Raw genomic sequence first — 19,425 nt, forward strand, 5'->3', positions numbered from 1 at the left:
GTAACAGGGACCTGATAAGAGATTGGGGTTTTTTATCACGTGAGCTGCCTTGCAGAAGTTTCCACAAACAACATGCACGGAGATATGATATGAAGGAGTTTCATGGGCTGAGATCCCCGGTACGGTGTGTGACTGTCACATCCGGGCAGCGGCCAGGCCAGAGATGGCTCCTGGCGGCACCGGCGAGCCCGGGGAGCCACCGGGCGGGTCTCGCAGGGCAGCGCTCAGCTCACACAGCCCACAGAGCTCCCGCTGTGCTGGGATGAGGACGACGCCACCGATGACAAATCACGGGTGAAAATGTAGGAAGGAAATCTGGACACCCACTCCTGGGGGGGTCCAAGACCTCGCTTCTTCCCGGCTGGGTACAGACCCACCCCAGGGCAAGCAGGTGCCCCGCGGGCACGGGCCGGGGCAGTGGCAGCTCCTCAGCTCCTCGGGAACCGGCTCCCGACACCCGCCCGCCGCTCCCCGCCAGGCTTTCCGCGTCCGGCCCCGCGGGACCGGCCCGCTCGGCCCGGCGGGCGGGGGAGGCCGGGGGAGGTGGGAGGAGACGTGGGAAGGACTTCGGTTGCCACTACAAATCTGGTGACAGAGCCGCCGCCGGCACATGGCGATGGGCAGGTGGGCGCGGGGCGGCGGCAGGGCGCGGAGCGGCCGCGGGGGTGCGGGTGGTGGGCGAGTGCGGGGATGTTCGCGGCGCTTCCCCGCCGCGCGTTTCCCCGCGCCCCCCCCGCCGCCCGCTGCGCTCCCCGCCCGGGCGGGGGTGTGGGGCGGGTGGGGGCGGCCCCGCGCGGCACTGACGTCGTGGAGGGGCCGCTCTGAGGCGGCGGCGGCGGCTCGGGGCGCCCAAGATGGCGGCGGGTGAAGGGTGCGTGTGGGACCGGCGGGCGGGGGCGGGCGCGGCAGTGGCGCGGCGGCGCTGCCAGCCCGCCCGGGGCCGGCCTGCGGGGAGCAGGTGCCCTGCGGAGGGGAGCGCGGGGCGGGAGACAGCGGCGCCTTTTCCCCGGGGAGGGACGGTAGCGGCGGCGCGGTGCCTGCGGAGGGGCACCTGAGGAGGAGGCGCTCGTTGTCGCGGGGGCGAGCCGGGCAAGGCATGAGGTCGGGGGAGCGAGACCCTGGGACCGGCAGGGGTTCTGCCGCCTTCCTGCCGCGCTCGGTGTGTGGCGGGCAACCCCTGCTTGGGGCCCGCTCCCTTCCACGTCCCTGAGGGGCCGGGAGGACGTCGAGGTGAGGGAGAGCTTGGGGAGGAGCGGAGGGTGGCGGTGAGCGGGGCCCGCCGCTCTCGGCTCCTGGCTGTGGTGGCCAGAGACGAAGTCGCGCCATGTCGCGGTGCGCCGGCAAGCGCCGGACCTTCTGCGGGAAAGGCACCGAGCCCCGGGCCAGCGTAGCCGGGGTGTCTGCTTGCAGGGGCTGTCAGAACAGGAGCTGTCAGGGCAGTCAGAGGTGCTCGTTTTTCTAAACGGAGAGAACTGTCAAGTGTAACTTCAGACCAGTAAGAAATGCAGTGTTTTTCGTGCTTGTGTGAAAGTGCTTCGGTCTGTATTGTTTATCGTGAAGTCTCCACTGCAGGAAACGCGCGGTTCTTTGCAGTAGTAGGCATCGAATGTAAAGCTGTACCGCTGTCTGTGGTGTCCTGGGGTAAACGACCACTTCTAGGCAGCACATTGGATATACATTCTTTAGCTGGTAAAAAAAAAAAAAAAAAAAAAAATAGAGAAAAAAAAGTTAAATGGCGATCTGCACGGCTCCAGGGGAAGGAGACTGGGGGATTTCTTGTCAAAGGCTCTTCTGTTAGAAATCGGAAATAATTCATAGAATTTCTTTTTGAAGTGCTGCTTTGATTTCAAGTCTAAACTGTTACTCCTGCAGGACTGTACTGCAGCTGGAAGTTACGCACATCAGTGTTTCGTTGAGTTGTTTTGTTAAAGAAAACTCGTTTGAAAAAGCATTAAAGCAGTACTTTCTAGTACTGCCTTCTAGTTAGTGTACTTGTTATCTAAAACTTTGAGTTGTTTAAGTACCCATGATTCCTGTGTTTTCAGATATTCAACAGGTATTCTGAACCTGATGAAAATCAGTTGGTAAACGGTCATCTGATTTAAAAACCAGAATATAAATGGGGCACAAGAGCATACACACGTGTATATCTAATTGTAAAACTATGTACTGCATTTCTAGTCTAATGCTTGAGACTTCTCATTTATGTGCCAGGCAATTAATTACACAGGTAGTGACTAAGGGAAAAATACATCCTTTTGTTTATATTTATAGTTACATTTTATAAATTAATCAGCTGTGAAAATGAACCTTAAAGTCTTAAAATCTTGAATTCTTGTTTGCATGGAACAGAAATGGAAGAAAATAATCAATTTTAGTGACTTCTAAGTTGATTTTGGCATCAACTACTTTTTCAGCTCATGAATTACCCAAAAATGTACATTTTGCCAGCCATTCTTGAGTGGAACAAAAGGAACGAGCATGTCAGTAAGGCTGAGATCTGGTACAACAAAAAAATCCTTTTCTATATATCTTTGTTTTTAGCTTGTGAAACTTTGGTGCAAGAAAAAACTTCTGTGTATCTCTCTGTTTCCAGACAACTTAATGCTTTCAACAGTACTATTCTATATGCTAGTAGTTGTTATTTTGCTTAGTACTTCAGCTCAGGTCTGTGGTAAGAACATGGGGGGGGCGGGGGCAGGGGGGCTTGATCTCTGAAGTGCTGGTCAACTAATTCAAAGTTTCTTTGTGTGTGTGCACAGAACTGAACCTCAGGAGAGAAGAATGCAGAAACTAGTGCTGAATAACTTCCTTTAGGGAATTTTAACATTGGAGCATTAGCTTGTACTATTTTATTCTAGCTGCAGTGTTCTAGTAAGTGTGGGAATGAGTATGCAGTATTTTTCCTGTTTCTTTCACCATTATCTGTCACTTCACTCCTGTTTTCACCCTGAGATTTTTTGCCAAGTTTTGGTTCTAAGGTACAGTTTTTAAATGTGAGTTGATGCAGTCTCAGTACTTCAAACATTCATGATGTCAGTGTGCTGCTTGACATTCATCTGAAGTTTTCTTGGTTTCAGTTTTGTACTCTAAGCTTTTTTGCAGTCTTTTCAGATATTTCTGTCTTTTTGACCAAACTGCATTTTGATTTCTTCACGTTTTTTGTCAAAGAAAGACTTCTCTCTCCCGTGCTAAGATGTTTCCTCCCCCTCCCCCTTCCACCCTGTCTCTTTTCTCCACACATCGACGTAGGTGGGAAAATGTCATGCTGGCTTGGTTGCTGGTGGGGGAGCTGGGGCTTTTAGGCTTTTCCCTTCAAGGTGCTGATCTTGCGCTTTCGTAGAATTGTGCTGCTTTTGCATGAAGAGCTTGAATGTGCAGTCCTGATTTACACAGTCGTCGTCCTGAGATCAGTGGATTACTTTTGTTCTCAGTCCAGTATCTGCTCACACTGAGGCATGTAAGCAGTTTTAGTCTTGAGAATGTTTTTAAAAGTGCAAAAAAAAATAATCTGACCATATAATATTAAAAGGAAGGAAAAATACGCCACAGGTTTTACACGGTGACTTTAACAAATCCAGAAAGAGTTGACCTGTCAGATTCCTCTGACTGACAGCATTGCTGTGTGTGACAGCCCTGTGGGAAGGCAGGGTTTAGTGTTCTTTTCTGGTCTGCTGGAAAGGACCGTTACTAATATGTTATGCAGTAGAATCTATTTATGTTAGCCCAAAACCACAAAGATGAGTCTTGACACTTAGAATTCTCTTAAAATACCGTGTTGAATTATTGCAGCACACTTTACATACATACTACTATCCTGAATTTTATCAGTGTTATAAAAGTTCCACTTCGTTGGGGAAAAGAGGTTATCAGACTAGAAGACACGAGATAATGCTGATGGTCTTATTTATGAAGACAATATGAAAAGCAAACTTACTCTGCACAGCTATTTGTAAAAGAATCTAATTGGCAGCCTACAGATAGATTGCCTTTTAGAAGGAATGAACGTTATGGGTGCAAGCAAGATGGAAAAGTTAAGCAAGCCATTACTTTTGTGACCACAGCACACAAGGGATCTCAACCTCCCCTAATACACTGTGGCTGGTACTTGATCTGGGAGTTGCTGAATTGCTCCCCAGAGTTCATGCTGCCTGAAATTTTTTAGTGCAGTGGGTATGGACTGGAGACAACTCTTAGCCAGAATGAATGAGAGATTAATGTGTGCATGTAAAACTGTGTACACTTCTTTAGTTTCTCTACAACTGGTTCAAGCTTTTCTTCATTACAGAATAAATTCTATACAACGCATGCAATGCTGGATGCAGATTATGTGCTTAGAGACTTATTACAGCTCTTATGTTGATATCTCTATTGTAACATTTTAAAAGGCACTAGTCATGGGCCAGTTAACCAAACAAAGCCATTTTTTGTTGAGTCTTTTAAGGACAGCTTTTCTCAAAGTTCAGATGAAGATTAGAGTTTCTGTTCTAGCTGGCTAGAACCAACCTGTTTCCCTTCCTTAGCAGTGTCATGTCATTGTACGTTAGGATTCCCTCTATCTAAAGCTTAGCTTACACTAAACCTCTGCTCTATATTGAGTAACCTGTTCTTGTGTGTTTCAGGACTGTAGAAATTGATAAATATTAGCATGTTTAAGGCTAATAGCTGGAATATAGGTTTTTTTTGGCTCTGTCCAGAGTTGTGTAAAGCACTCAGTACTTTTGTAGTATAGTTTATTTACCTGGAAAGAATCCAAGACCTTGCTATTGGACAGCCTAGGCCAGGTCCAGAGCATGCATTTGTAATGGCAAACTCATCTCACTTGGCATAGGCTGAATATTTGACAAAGCCTTGAACTCCTCAGGTGAATTAATTGTTTCATCTGGCAAGCACTGTGCATAATGGTACTGGTGCTGTGTGCTCTTTGGCCCTTCTGTTCAGTGATGTGGTAGGCACAAATGTCCCAGATCACATGTAATCACTTCCTGATGCATTATAGCACCATTATAATTTTTCTCTAGATGTTATAGCTAAACGAGATAGTCAAAGAAAATGGTAAAAACAAGAAAGAGAAAAACACTGTTCTCTTTAATTTTTTTGCAAATCAGACACTCTCTGGGTAAATGCACCTTATAAGAGGAAGCAAAACCAGCAGCTTCGAATAAATAAATGCAACCATACAAACTTAATAAAGGATATGAGCCAGTGCCAGCCAGATTTTTAAATGATCTTCTGAAGACCTGGATTAGAAAGTTTTTATAAAGTTTGTAGTAACTGGTGTTACTCCTGGTGTTTCTGTCTCAAGAAATCAAGTTCTGCTTTGCCAAGTTACTCTTTCAGAGGTGTTAGGATGATGTGTTAAAATGTAGAGACTTAAGATACATTATTGTAGAAATGGTATAATGAGGTTTACTGAGCACAGAGGGGCAGTGAGTTAATTAAAGGAATGGGTTAATTAAGGGCTTGAGTTGTATAAAGCCTCGTTTGTCTGAACTGTTGGCACTGTGTAAACATAATAAATTTAAGTGAACTTTGCACTTCTGCACCTGTATGCTTAGGGATAGAATTAATAGGAGAATTTTGGCATCACAGAATAGTTTGAGTTGGAAGGGACCATAAAGATCCTGTCCCCCAATCCCCTGCTGTGTGCAGGGACGCCTCCAATTAGACCAAGTTGCTTAAAGTCCAATCCCACCTGGCCCTGAACACTTCTAGGCTTGGGGGCTTCCTCAGCTGCTCTGAGCAACCTTTCTCACTTTAAGTTGTGTTTGTGTCTGAACTCTGTAACAGTATCTTTTAACAGAATCAGTGCCCCTTAATAAAAAAGAACAAACTGGGTCTAAAGTGTAGCATTTAGTATGCTTCAGTCCTGGGCCACAAAGCGCTGGGAATATAAACGGTGGTATGGAGGCAATTTAGTGTGAATGTCGTACTGCTGTTGAAGGTGTTGAGTGTGTGAGTGTGGCTCCACATGACTGATTGCTTTCATGTGTTTGGTGGGACTCAGTTGGATGATGATTGTGATCTTAACCTCAACATGAATTTGGTACACTGGCTCCTGTAAAAGAGATACAATTGGGTATTTATGAACTATAACTTTCTTTTTTTTAGTTGCAGATTGAAATATCATGGACAGAAAATAGTTTGGATGATGTGTTTTGCCAGCATATCTCTGCAATTTCAGTTCTAACAATGGATAAGTGTAAGCATGTAGGACGTCTGCGACTGGCCCAAGATCACTCCATTCTCAATCCTCAGAAATGGCATTGCATGGATTGTAATACTACGGAATCTGTGTGGGCGTGCCTCAGCTGCTCGCATGTGGCGTGTGGAAGATACATCGAGGAACATGCACTAAAGCACTTTCAGGAGAGCAGCCACCCAGTGGCATTGGAAGTAAACGAGCTGTATGTTTTCTGTTATCTCTGCGACGATTACGTTCTCAATGATAACGCAACCGGTGATCTAAAACTCTTGCGGAGTACATTAAGTGCAATCAAGAGTCAGAACTATGAGTGCACTACTCGAAGTGGGAGGACTTTGCGTTCTATGGGTACAAGTGATGATTCCTACCTTTCCCATGGTGGTGCCCAAGCCATGCTTCGGAATGAAGATCGAATGTTCACAGCTCTCTGGCACCGACGGCGTGCAGTCCTTGGCAAAGTATTCAGATCGTGGCTTGAGTTGACACCTACTGGAAAAAGGATTTTGGAAGAAGAAAGACATCGAGAGGAAGCAGAGCTGAAAAAGGACAAAGCTAGGAAGAGAAGACAAGAACGAAAACGTGAGTTGAAAGCAGAGATGGAAAAGATGCCTCCAAGAAAGAGCAGTCGTTTACAAAATCAGATTAGAATGTCCTTAAAAACAGAACTCTGCCCTCAGAAAACACCACAGAACATGGAATCTGTGGCAGAGTTGAAAGAAACATATACCTCCGATGAACTGAGACTGAGAAAAATAAGTGACTCTCCAATTAAACGAAGGCCCACAGTGACTCCTGGAGTAACAGGACTGAGAAACCTGGGAAACACATGCTATATGAATTCTGTCCTGCAGGTATTAAGTCACTTACTTATTTTTCGAGAATGCTTTTTAAAGCTTGATCTCAACCAAACTCAGGAACTGCTGGCAACAGCAACCAATGGTAAAACAAGATCTTCGTCCAAACACCTGTCAATAGCTGCCTCAACATTACACGTGAATGAGACCCAAGAGAAAGTAAAGGGATCTTATGCTGTGAGGCGGCCTAGTTTATCCTCTGGATTAAGTGGAGGAGCATCAAAAAGTATGGAACTCATTCAGCCCAGGGAGCCCAGTTCAAAGCATATTTCTCTCTGTCATGAGTTGCATACTCTATTCCAGGTTATGTGGTCTGGCAAATGGGCACTGGTGTCTCCTTTTGCCATGCTTCATTCTGTGTGGAGACTAATTCCAGCCTTCAGAGGGTATGCCCAACAAGATGCTCAGGAATTTCTCTGTGAACTTTTGGATAAAGTACAGCAGGAACTGGAGACTACAGGGACCAGATACCCAGCTCTCATCCCTGCTTCTCAAAGAAAACTTATAAAGCAGGTTTTGAATGTGGTTAACAACATTTTTCATGGACAGCTATTAAGTCAGGTATGTTTTATGATTACTTTTTAAAAGGTGTTTAATGATTTGTAGTTCTGCATTTACACTAGTCAGTCAGGAATGGACATACTTCAAAGGTTTGTACATTTATAACTATTGAAGGGGGATGGTGAGGATATATTACACAGTTTCAGAAGAAACATTACACATTTTCAACAGAAGCCACCCTGTAGCCCCTACCGCTATGAAAAAACAGGCCGTGCAAACCCAATACCCAAAGACTCATAAAAGTCTTAAATTTGTCATTTTAAAATGCACCTTTCCACCTACTGAGAAATATTTGTGTTTGCTGTTAAGCACCAACTCATTTGGAGGAATAAAGAATTTACAATTTTAAGTATGTGGCTTATCACTATAGTGATACTAGACAAGAGGTGTTAAGGAATGTGTTAATCTCGTGTAAGTGGAAACTGATTAGGTAATGGATGTCAAACAGGATATTATTTCACTAAATAGCTTGAATTTGAGATTGATTACCAGTGAGTAATTGCATGTCATGATTCTATGTACAGAAATACTAATACTTCTTTTCTGTTACAACACAAAGATACAGAAGGCTCTGTCAACACAGGAACCAAATTTGTGTGGGGAGGCAATGGTGGTTTTCCTTCTTTCTGCATGACTACTCTCTTTTTTTTATTTTCTACTTCTCAGCTCCCCATTAAGTATTTCAGTGTGCTCATTTACTGTTATGCATATCCCAACAGTATGTGTGTACAAATGTCTGAGTAGTGACTGAACAAACAAATGCTTGTTTCTGTTGAATTAATCTAAAAACTAACCACATTGCAGGAGGAACAGAAGTTGGGAAATTCCTGGTTCCTGGAATGGATCTGTAGTATACATGAATATGTTACTGAGGGAGTGCAGAAGCATTTGATGAATACTGTGTGTAAAGAAAAGGTTTAACACAAAAATGCCTGTTCTGACTATTTGATTGATGGTTTAATGTTTTAATATGTAAAGCTAGAAATCCAAGTGGTGTTTGACTAAGGATCGTTTACTGCTACGATACCTGTAAACTTCATAGTAAGGTAACAGGGTTGTTAGCAGCATATAGCCTTCAGTCATCCTAGGTTTTGTGAAACTACTGGAAACTGTTAGATCTAGCAATAAAACCAGATCACCAGCTACCTTCCATCTGGCCCAGTGTACGAGCACTTCTGTTGGCATGCTTCCTTTCCTTCAGTAGTACATATCGTGTATCAGTGTTGCACAACTGGAAGTGTTTAGTATTTTATGTCATTAAAGTGCTTTTTTGTTTGAAAATCCCATTCCTCTCCAAAAATAACAATTTTGTTAGCAAATTAGGTAATTTTTTAGGAATACTGACAAGGTTTGCTTGTGTTCCAAACCTCCTTACAGGATTCATTGCTTTGGTAAGGATTTTCAAGGCTATAAAGACACAGCATCATTTCAGTAATAACTACTTCTTTCACATATTTTTAGCTTTCCGTGAAGAGGTTTGTGACTAGAAACCCTCCCACCTTCCTGAGACCAGGAGGGGAGTAGTGAGAATTCACTATTGAGTAAACTAAACAAACAAACCCCAAAGCAATACAAAACAAAACAAACACCCCTCACTTCCACACTATTGAGTAAAATGGAAAGGGAATTAAACAGTTTTGAGGTATCCTGTGACTTCTGTGGCTATACAGCTCTAACTGCAGCTTCTCGATGTCTATGTGCAAAATACAGCCTTGATGATCTCAAGAATGCCTGAAGTGAGAGGAACAAGGAAGAGAGTATTGAGGCTGTTATCTGTAGTAATTTCTCCCCGGCTCATTAGGCAGTTCCCACAGACTGTCCAACACTTTACACTCCCAGTGTTCCCTTTGTCTTCTGCCACTCCTTTGTTTTAGTTTAGTCTTCTCTTGTGGTTTTGAACATCATAAATATTATAAGGAAAAAGTAAGCCCTGAAGATTTACATTTCTTCTTTGTAAAATATATTCAGGTCATCTTAATGATTTAGTCCCTGGTGTTTGCACATGGAAACATGAACTTTATAAACTCTGTTAGGCAATTATTTTCCTTTCCTCAGTAAGATTCCTACATCATGATTTCACTAGGCATTTGTCAGAACTGCTTTAACGAAATTAACAAAAAAAGCAAGAGAACGCCTATTCAGGGCTGAAAAAAACCCCCAAACTTCTTGCTGTGTCATCACATCTTTGACAGTGTTAGCTCTTAAAAACAAGGAGTGCATGTTTAGTCCTTCTAGGCCTAACTTTATCTACCTATAAGATAAAGTAATACTGTGATAAATATAGTAATAAAAATAAAGTACTATGTAATACTGTGACAGTATTACAATTTCTCTCTAGAAGATAGTTGGAGCCGTTCCCAGCTGCACTTTTACATCCTACTTCATTGAAGAAGGAGACTTGAGAAGCATGTTTCTGTGTGCAGTTGCCTTCCATTTTAGAACCCCTAAAATGTTGGTATGTTTACTGGCCTTTTGTATAGAAAATATAAGTTCAAGTTACGTGATTCTGTGAGATACTCACGTACCGTGAAGTCAGTCTTCCTGACCTTCAAACTTCAGGAGTACTATGAACTACTCTTGATAAAGTATGCAGAGGATCCCTTACAGTGCTGATAAGCTGTGTGTTTATTTAGGTATCGCATTACTTTCACATGTGCAGCTAAACATTTTCTCCCTTCTAGTTCTAATTTAACTTGAAGGGAAGTAATAATCCTGAGTTTGCCATCAGTCTGTTGCTATTGAAGTGCTGCCTGCTTCAGCACTAACTGAATTTAGGATATAAAATAAAGAAAGCAGAGAACTGAGTGTTTGAGAATCTTATGCAGGCTACTTTTTGATAACTAGAAGTTTTGGGTGATGTCAAAACAATTGCACGTTTTATATGAGGTAGTTGTTTTTGTTTTGCTATGTTCTCAGCTAATTTAAAGTAAGTTTTCTTCATCTACTGCTTGAAATATTTTACTATTTTATGGAGTACTAGACTAGGTAGTGGGTAACTCCAGAAACAGCATGAGCAAATTGCCTCTGGTTTTTATTTTACGTTTATTCTAATACCTCTTATAGGATTTCAGCTTTTTACTTTGCAGTACTGACTGTGAAACTTCAATACCTGGTACATCTAAGAGAAGTAAAGATCTGCATTATAGTTGCAAAACCCTTCCCCCTCTGTTGTCTTCTCACATGCTAGTCTTCCTGCAGCCATTGTCTGGAGAGAGTGGCTCATACCTCTCAAACCCATTCGGACTCTGAGCAGATGCCAATGTGTCTATTAAAATACTAGTTGTTTTCAATCCCTCAGTGCTTGTACTCTTGTGGGAGGTCCTTACTCTCTTCTGTCCTCAGTTCTTCAATGGGAAAGGAGAAACTACTGTGCTGTGAACTCATGTGGCAGTGGTAAACTGACTGACACTGGCTCACAGATCTTTAAAGTACACTTCAAGAGCTCAAGTATGTTAGCTGTTGTCTCTCTCAAGAGTTTTTTGGCTTGTGTTTTTTTAAATGGTACCAACTAAATAGCACAGTACGTGCCAGTTTTTAAAGTATGTTTATTTCAAACTCTGTCTATATTAAGCAAGGAAGGGGACAGGTGTATTTCTAAAAATCCAGAAATTGAAATAGCAGATGTTATTTTGTGCCACATGCACTCAGAAATCATGCAAGCAGAAATTCTCGTACAAGGAACCATCTTGAGCTCCCTTCTCCAGGCTGCACAGTCCCAGCTCTCTCAGCCTTTCCTCATAGGTCAGGTATGTCCAAGGCCTTTCATCATCTTCCTGGCCCTTTGGTGGACTCAGGCCAGCATATCCACGTCTCCCTTTTTTCTGAGCACTGGGCCCAGCACTTCAGCTGTGTGGGGGCTGAGGAGAGGGGAGGGATCACCTGCCTGGACCTGCTGGTGATGCTCTGCCAACTGCAGCTGCAGAGGCTCTTGCCCTTTTTTGCCATAAGGGCATGTTACTGGCTCATGGACAGCTTGTCCCCCAGGTCATTCTCTTCCCACCCAGCCTGTACTGGTGCCTGGGTGATTCCTGCCCAGGAGCAGAACGATGTTTCCTTTTGTAGAGCTGCATGAGGTTCCCGTTGTCCCGTTTCCCGGCCCTGTCCCACTCCCCCTTGTGTAGCAGTGCCCCCAGCCGGCCTACCAGCCACTCCTCCTGCTTTGTGTCATCTGCAAGCTTCTCAGAGTTCAGAAAAATTGGCTCCAATATTTTTTTACAGCAGTGCCTAGTAAGAACTAGCTTTTGATACTCTAGGCATGCTTAAAACATCCTAAGCAGTTTGATTACTTCCTGATCGTTTTTAAGGTGGAATCTGAGCATCTGCTCTGCTCCTGCTCAGCATGGCAGAATTAAGAGCATGCAGTGGTCAGAGAAATGACTATGCCAAATCCCAGAGAGTGAAGTAGGTTCTAACCAGTGTAGTATGTAAACTATTCTTGAAGTGTATTTCAGGACAGATTGTCTGAGAAAAGGGGAAGTGTGCAATTTTTGAGTTGTTTGAAAGCCTTCAGTTTTGGGTAGTATTCTGTGGGTTAGAGTTCGGGCGAGAATGCTGAGGGTGATCCGTGTAGTCCTGGGTATTAAGTCTCCCACTGAACAGACTGTTAAAAAGATGAGAACTTCAGGTAGGTAATGGGAGGATTTGCACTTAAACCAGTTGATGTCATGTATACTGATTTCTATATTTTGGTGTTAGTCTTTGTGCTTTTATGTTTAGTCTGAGTCACAAAATGATTATCAAGTTGTTTTCCAAATAGGTGAAAGTAACATTTTAAATTAATCTATAAGAGGCCATTGAATCACAGACCACAGTTAGCTATGGTTATGCTTTATGTTATTCTGCTAAATAAAGATCATTTTGATGATGCTGTATGCTTATCACTGCAAGTTCAGTTGGGGTTTTTTATGCTGACTGTCATATGAATTCTGCTTAGGGTTCCAGAGAACCCCTTCAAATTCAGTTACTTTCCTGTGCAAAAATTGAGTTACTAGTCATTATATATATGTCTCATCTAGTGAAAGCACAAAAATGGGACTGGCTGCTTTACTCTTCTTAAGACCAACAAAGAAAAAGTTGGGGCAGAGGTGGTTAAGAGTTTTCTTTCTTCCATGCAAGTGCAGGGAATATAGGCAAAACAGTTGATGATGAAGTTAGCTTTTTCTGCAGCAATATGTTAACTATTTTCTTTGGCTGCATTTACACTGAATGCCATCCAGGGCAGTGGCTGTCCATCAAGTTATTGTGGCCACAATGATGCTTGTCTGAGTAGTCTCCGTGCTTAGCTTGAATCAAGCAATTTGATCCAGCTCTTTTCAGTCTGGCCTTTGGCCCATGATTGAATACTAAGCTTTAACCAAACAATTGTATTTAATACCCATGTTTCAAGGCATGAGAGGGTGATCAGGGCAGAACATAAGGTAGAGATTTCAGACTAGCTAAAATCTGTAATTTACTTTGCTCTAATGTAAACTTCTCATTTGCTTTGCTATAAATGACAGCACTAAAGCTTCCTATAGTAGCAATTCTGAATTATAATGGGAAGGTGGAATCAAACCCTGAGTTTGTGAAGTTTAGTCATAAAGATAGACATCACTAACCAGATTGCTAGAGTAGACTCAATTCCCTATTACTGTGGTACATACTTATGCTATACAAAGTTACACTGGACAAGTGCATAAAGTTTTTGCCCTTTGAGTTCACGTTTGGGGTTCTTTTTGTTTTGGATTTTATAAAATCTCATCTCATTCAACCAACTTTTGAACAGTTTTTACAATTTCTGTCCCTCTTGTGAAAAAAGAAAATTGCGTTGTGCTGTGTGAATGATAATGGGGTGTGAGATAAAGGAGTCCCAGAAAGAAGAGTGATGGCAATGTTGTGAAGCCAGTGCCAATGGACAGGGCAGTGCAGATGGACTGCACAGAAGGCTAGGAATCCTCCTGCTTTTTGGGTAATTCAGTTGGTAAGCGCAGGCCTGGCTGAGAAAAACACTTCTACCCTTGTTGCAGCCGTGCTTGGCTGTCCTTTCCCTCTGTGTCCAGGAGCAGTGAGGGCACAGGGGCTGATGGGATTGGCCGCACTTGCCCGGGTGTGTCGGGTTAATGGGCTGTGGGCAACTACATAAATCCCAGAGTTTAACTCTGCTGCAGTGAGGACTGGCTTGGATTTGAGGAAATAAGTGCAGCTGTATATCAGTACAGGGTTTTGTCCCCACAAATCGGCTTTGCTCACAGTTGCATGATGAGATGAGAAGCAGCTTTTTTGCATCTGCTTATCTTCAGTTTTTTGACTGGCAAAAATTGGAAGCTGGGTCTATTAGTTTCTTTTTCTCTGGGATAGTAGTTATTAGCTAGTTGGGAAAGAAGATCTTAACCTAGATTATTAATATAATACACTAAAACTTCAGAACATGTTAAAATTATCTGTGTTGAGGTCATGTGTGTTCTTCATTCTGAGCTCCTTAATCTTAAGTGTGCATTCCTGTGCAACAAATTCTTAAGTAATTCATCAATTAAATAAACTTTTGGCCCAACAAAATTACCCATTTGTACAGCAGAAATTCATTAGTCATTCTGGGTTTAAGCTAGAGTGTGGTTGAACTACAGCCAAACATACCTTTTTGTCTTCCATGTCTAGATTTCTGCTCTGAATTACTAATAATTTGTGGCTTAGAAACGTTGCCAGATGTTAGCACTTACAAAAGATGTTCCTGACAGGGTAAATTAAAACAGAAGAATCTCCTCTTCTCTGCCATGTAAGTTTGACGTTTTGTTTTCTAAGAACAAGGCAGTGGCATTTTCATCTTAGAACTTAAAGCAGTTAACAGCTTTCTAACTGCACTGCTAAAAGTTTGTGCTGGGACACAAATCCACATCTGCCCTAGGTGGCTGATGCAGAGATCGAGTACAAGCTGTTGCAGCTAATGAGTGCACTTACAAGAACACCTAGGAGGAAGATACCATGAGGTGATGGATCGGTCCTTATATAAATGATCATGAAATACCAAAGCAGGCTGAACAATGACCTAACAGCAAACCCTCAGAGGAAAACAAAGGAGCTTCTGAACAAAACTGAGTGTATTTTCACACTTGTGTAGGCTTACTAACCAAATTGAAGGGAACTACACTGAATTTATGTAGAACAGCAGCAGCATAAAGGAAATAACAATCTTTGGATGTCACATGAATTTTCATTCCTTTATTGCTGTGTCTTTATGTTAGTTGTTCCAAACAACTTGTGCTGTTTTCCTAAATAGGAAGCGTGCAACACCTAATGTGTTGTCTTTCCAGCTTAGAAGAGCTACTGCTTTTAACTTATTTTCCTAAGTATTGAATGTTATAATAAATTAATTGTCCCCTGCTGTAGTATCTGCATTTTCCAGGTTGACTCACTTCACTTCTTTACATTTTATTTATGTTGTCTTACTGCTTGTCCTTTCCCTAGTGTGACGATGGATCCACTTACTGAAAGAAGAAATAAATTATTTTTACCTGTTAATTTTTCTTTGAAGAAGTGTGCTTCCTAATCCAGGCTTCCCTGGAAGACTTACAAAGTAAGAAGGATATGACTTTAAAATCCCCAGCTGTTCCTTTTTTTTTTAATTTTCGTTTTTCTTTTTTGTGTGTATATGTTTTTGATTTATTTGTATTTATTTTTAAATTACCCTATATTATAATTTCTCATGTAAATTTTCCTTTTGGAGAAAAGACTCCTGAGACTTCACCAGCTGCTTTCTTTTGGACAGTCCCAGACAGAACATTTTGACACTGTTTTTGTTTCTCAGTAAAACATAAGAACACTTACTTGTTTGTGATAACAGTTTTGGACATGCTGCTTCAGAGAAAAGAAATTAGGTGTATCATTTCTGTTGTTAAATGACTTTGTCTTGTCTTTGGTTACCCTTGGTTATCTCTAGGAAAAAGAATCTTTTTTTAGAGCTATGTTATGGTACACTTTTAGCAAAGTAAATTTTTGAGTGTAAGAAGCTGGTTAAATATCTTTTTTACAGGTTACATGTCTTACCTGTGACAATAAATCAAATACCATAGAACCTTTCTGGGACCTGTCCCTGGAGTTTCCCGAGAGGTATCACTGCAATGGCAAGGAGATGTCGTCTCAGTATCCATGTCTGCTGACAGAAATGCTGGCCAAGTTTACAGAAACTGAAGCTTTGGAAGGAAAGATATATGCGTGTGATCAGTGCAACAGTGAGTAAAGGCAGTATGTACTCATGCATACGTTCTCTGTGTAAAATATAAACTGACAGTACAAGAATAGAAGTCTTAAAAGTGTGTTGCAAACAAAGACCTTCTTGTTATGTCCTGGTGTGGTCACTTGACAGCTGTTACTTGCCCCCTAGAAGATTAAATTGTTCAAAAGATGTTTTGAAGTGTGGTGCTTCTTTTAGATACAGCCTCATGACACACTAATGGGGTTTCTAATACTCCCAGCTGAAGAAGCCATCACCTTTTTAAATTAAGGTGACTAATGTAAGTGACCACAAGTATTTTTTACTTGCATCATAGAATAATCCTTGCAAAATGGCTCTCAGAGTGTATCCTTTTTAAGGAGGCACATACCATAGATATTTAGGTCCACACAAATTCTGTGGATAAATCTTAGGCTGAAATACAAGGCTGTTACCAAGATTTGTATTGTGTAACTGTGTGTTTGACCTCAGCAAAACGAAGGAAGTTTTCTTCTAAACCAGTTATACTCACAGAAGCTCAGAAGCAGCTTATGGTGTGTCGACTACCTCAGGTTCTCAGATTACACCTTAAACGGTTTAGGTAAGTAGTACCACAAAAAAAAGTGTTGCAAACAGACAGATTCAGTCTTGCTCTACCACTGCTTAGGATCAATGTTTTTCAGCATCAGTTTCATTTCCCTTTACTGGTGTGGTGAGAAATAGTTACTGGAAACTTATTTTTCTTGTTCAATTGAAACATCAGTAAGATACGTTGTAAGTAGGGAATTAACTTTTTGGATTTCAGATACTTGCTACTTTAGTACCAAAATTACTTCATTCTTGTTTTCGGTCAAAACTTACTAACCTTGCTCTGAACTTTATTGATAAAAATTAATCTTGGGATATCCTGAGGTAGAGTAGGATGCTCATAATCACTAATACACAAACCTGGACTGTATTTGGTGGAAGTCTCAGATAACCTTCCAAATACATAAATGCATTTAGCCTCAGAAGTGGACATGGCATCTCTGTGAACTCTTAGCCCGCCTATCAGTACTGTCTGTCCCTTGTACAAAGGAAACTGAAAGTGAGATAGAATAAATGAGAAATACCAAAGAGGTGTAATAGGTGGGAAATACTTCCCACTCACCATTACACAGATCCTAAGATGGATGTTTCAGAAGATGAAAACAGTAGGTACCATAGACACATTTAAAAGGCCTTGAAATAAAGAAGTGAAAGAGGAAGCCTAGAAAAAAATGCCTAGCATTTATTTTGTGCATAGGATAATAGTGAAAATACCATGTTGTGTTAAAACATAATTCAGAATGCTGTGCTCTTTCCTTAAAAAAAACCTTAAGTTTTCATTTGATTTACCTTTCCAGGTGGTCAGGACGCAATCACCGTGAGAAGATTGGTGTACATGTTAGTTTTGATCAAATGCTAAACATGGAGCCTTATTGCTGCAGGGAATCCCTCAAGTCTCTCCTGCCTGACTGCTTCATCTACGACCTGTCTGCTGTGGTAATGCATCATGGGAAAGGATTTGGCTCAGGGCACTACACTGCCTACTGCTACAATTCCGAAGGAGGTAGGAACCTGCTGGGAAATGAGCAGTGAGGGAGAAAAGGGGGGGTCGTAATTCTAAACTCATACAATGACTGTCTTTTCTCAAAAGCAAGAGGGAATCACTTGTAGCTGAACTGCCTGGAACGAGAAGTGCAGCTCTGTAGACCAATAGTTCAGTTTTTGTATTGCCTTGTTAAATGTGTTCAAGCTATAAACTCTCTTGTAAATCTGAGGAAGCTAAGCTGGGCTTTTAAAACATTGAGGCAAATAAACCAGCCCAACTGGAACAGTTTACTATTTGTACACAACTCATTAAATGGGACCAAACACTAATTAATTATTAAATATGATGCAGTTACTTAAAATCAGTGTCCTGATGACTTTCTTTTCTGGTATATTTCCCTTTTGTAGGATTTTGGGTACACTGCAATGATTCGAAACTCAACATGTGCACTATGGAAGAAGTATGCAAGGCTCAAGCCTACATTTTGTTTTACAGCCAACGACTTACTCAGGCAAATGGACATGGTAGAGTCCCCTGTCCCAGCACAGCTCAAAGTCAGCAGCATACAGAATTAGCTGGCTGTTCCATGGACAACAGTAGCAGCTAATCCAAAGCCAGTTAACTGTGTGTATGGTAAAGATTTAAATTGTCATAACTATGTATTTTTAAAAGGAAGTACAGTATTGTACTTTTTCAATGTTTATATAGTTTTGTATTAGTTGAAGTACTCTTTACAATGGTTAGTAAAAGTTTTTATTGACAATAAGTAACTAAGTACCTAGAATTTCAATACAGCTATTTTTTTAAGGAAGAGATTGCTATGTGCATTTAACTTTTACCTCAGGCTATTTTTTTAAGCTGGTTTTGTATTTTGATAATATTTTTGAATTGGTCTAGAAAACTTACTTCAAAGGGCAACTGATATTTTTCTGGTTAATTTTCTGTATATGCTTGTGTACATTTTATAGTATAGTTCTAATGATACCGTGATTCTTACTGTCTTGCAGGAATTGCTACTAGGTCTTAGAATATTGACATTCACCAGCAAGGAATGTTAAAACATGTCAGATAGAAAATGAATTTTTCCAAGGCAACTTTCTGTGAAATTATTTTGCAAGCTTGAATGGCTATACTAAAGATACATGGATAGAATTTCTTAAAATCTGGACTTGAGGAAATAGAGCATGAAGTTATTTTCATGTAAGTGTGGTAAGGGGAGTGTTTAATAACACAAGAATGTATCTTTACCAAGACTTGCATGTTTTAGCCTTAACAAACCTGACAACTTAAAACTCAAGTGCCAAATTCAAAGTAATTTAACAACCAAGGGCTTTTTTATTCCAAAAATTTAAAAGCTTTCTTAAAGAAGCAAAAAACTCAGTAACACCCCAACAACAAAACCACACTCACTCCTCCCACTATCATTGCTACAAGAACATTAGCATCCGTTCTCTTGAATTGGACCAGCTTACTTTAAGCTGTGGCAAGCATTGTCTGTCTCAGTCATCCCATTAACAAACAGCTGATGAAAAGCAGCTGCAATGTTTGCATGAAAGCATTCTCAGTCTGGTTTCATCACCTGCAACTGCTGTACCTTGTACTACATGGTCCTACCACTAGCGTTAACAGAACTGTGCAGTGAGGAGAATTTAACAAGCTGGAATCATCACTCCTCCACATACAGTAGTTAATGCCAATTAAATTTTAATTGTGAAGTTATTTTGCGTAAGTCCTATGCAAATTGTTACCTCATCTTCTGCAAAGTTTTACCTCAATAAAATGCCTTGATGTGGACAGAAGAGCATGTGTGGACTGGAATTAATTCCTACATTATCATTACATTTTTAAAAAAAATTTTTAGATTTTTTCTAACATTAACTATACAACTGCTTTGGCCATCTGTCAGTGATTTAACAGCTGGTTTTATAAATGACTTTTGTTATCATTTCTGTTTCTGAAAGATGCCATATAGCATATAGCACATAGCTTGCATATAGCAAGCACATAGCAACCTCAGATCTCAAACTTCTTGGTCTTGTGCTCATCC

The 19,425-nt window shown here is 41.4% G+C and overlaps 1 protein-coding gene across 3 annotated transcripts; it reads left to right on the forward strand.

Moving 5' to 3' along the window:
• The first annotated feature begins 809 nt into the window (after nucleotides 1-809).
• USP44 (ubiquitin specific peptidase 44) lies at nucleotides 810-19,177 on the forward strand. 3 transcript variants are annotated; one of them, XM_082280674.1, is made up of 6 exons: nucleotides 810-871; nucleotides 6,112-7,620; nucleotides 15,626-15,824; nucleotides 16,298-16,406; nucleotides 17,191-17,396; nucleotides 17,786-19,177. In XM_082280674.1, the coding sequence occupies exons 2-6, from the start codon at nucleotides 6,193-6,195 to the stop codon at nucleotides 17,983-17,985; spliced, it is 2,142 nt and encodes a 713-aa protein (XP_082136800.1). In that variant the 5' UTR covers nucleotides 810-871; nucleotides 6,112-6,192; the 3' UTR covers nucleotides 17,986-19,177. The 3 variants fall into 3 exon arrangements, with proteins under 3 accessions (XP_082136800.1, XP_082136801.1, XP_082136802.1); XM_082280675.1 differs by having other exon boundaries at nucleotides 16,328-16,406; XM_082280676.1 differs by having other exon boundaries at nucleotides 16,340-16,406.
• Nucleotides 19,178-19,425: the final 248 nt, after the last annotated feature.

This window comes from Coloeus monedula (assembly GCF_965178545.1).
Source record: "Coloeus monedula genome assembly, chromosome: 4".
Classification (NCBI taxonomy): domain Eukaryota; kingdom Metazoa; phylum Chordata; class Aves; order Passeriformes; family Corvidae; genus Coloeus; species Coloeus monedula.

Excerpts from the sequence above, each read along its gene's own strand:
- USP44 (XM_082280674.1), top strand. The coding sequence starts at position 6,193 with ATGGATAAGTGTAAGCATGTAGGACGTCTGCGACTGGCCCAAGATCAC. Across the intron at positions 16,407-17,190 it reads TTACACCTTAAACGGTTTAG|GTGGTCAGGACGCAATCACC; the intron begins GTAAGTAGTACC and ends TTACCTTTCCAG. Across the intron at positions 17,397-17,785 it reads CTGCTACAATTCCGAAGGAG|GATTTTGGGTACACTGCAAT; the intron begins GTAGGAACCTGC and ends TCCCTTTTGTAG.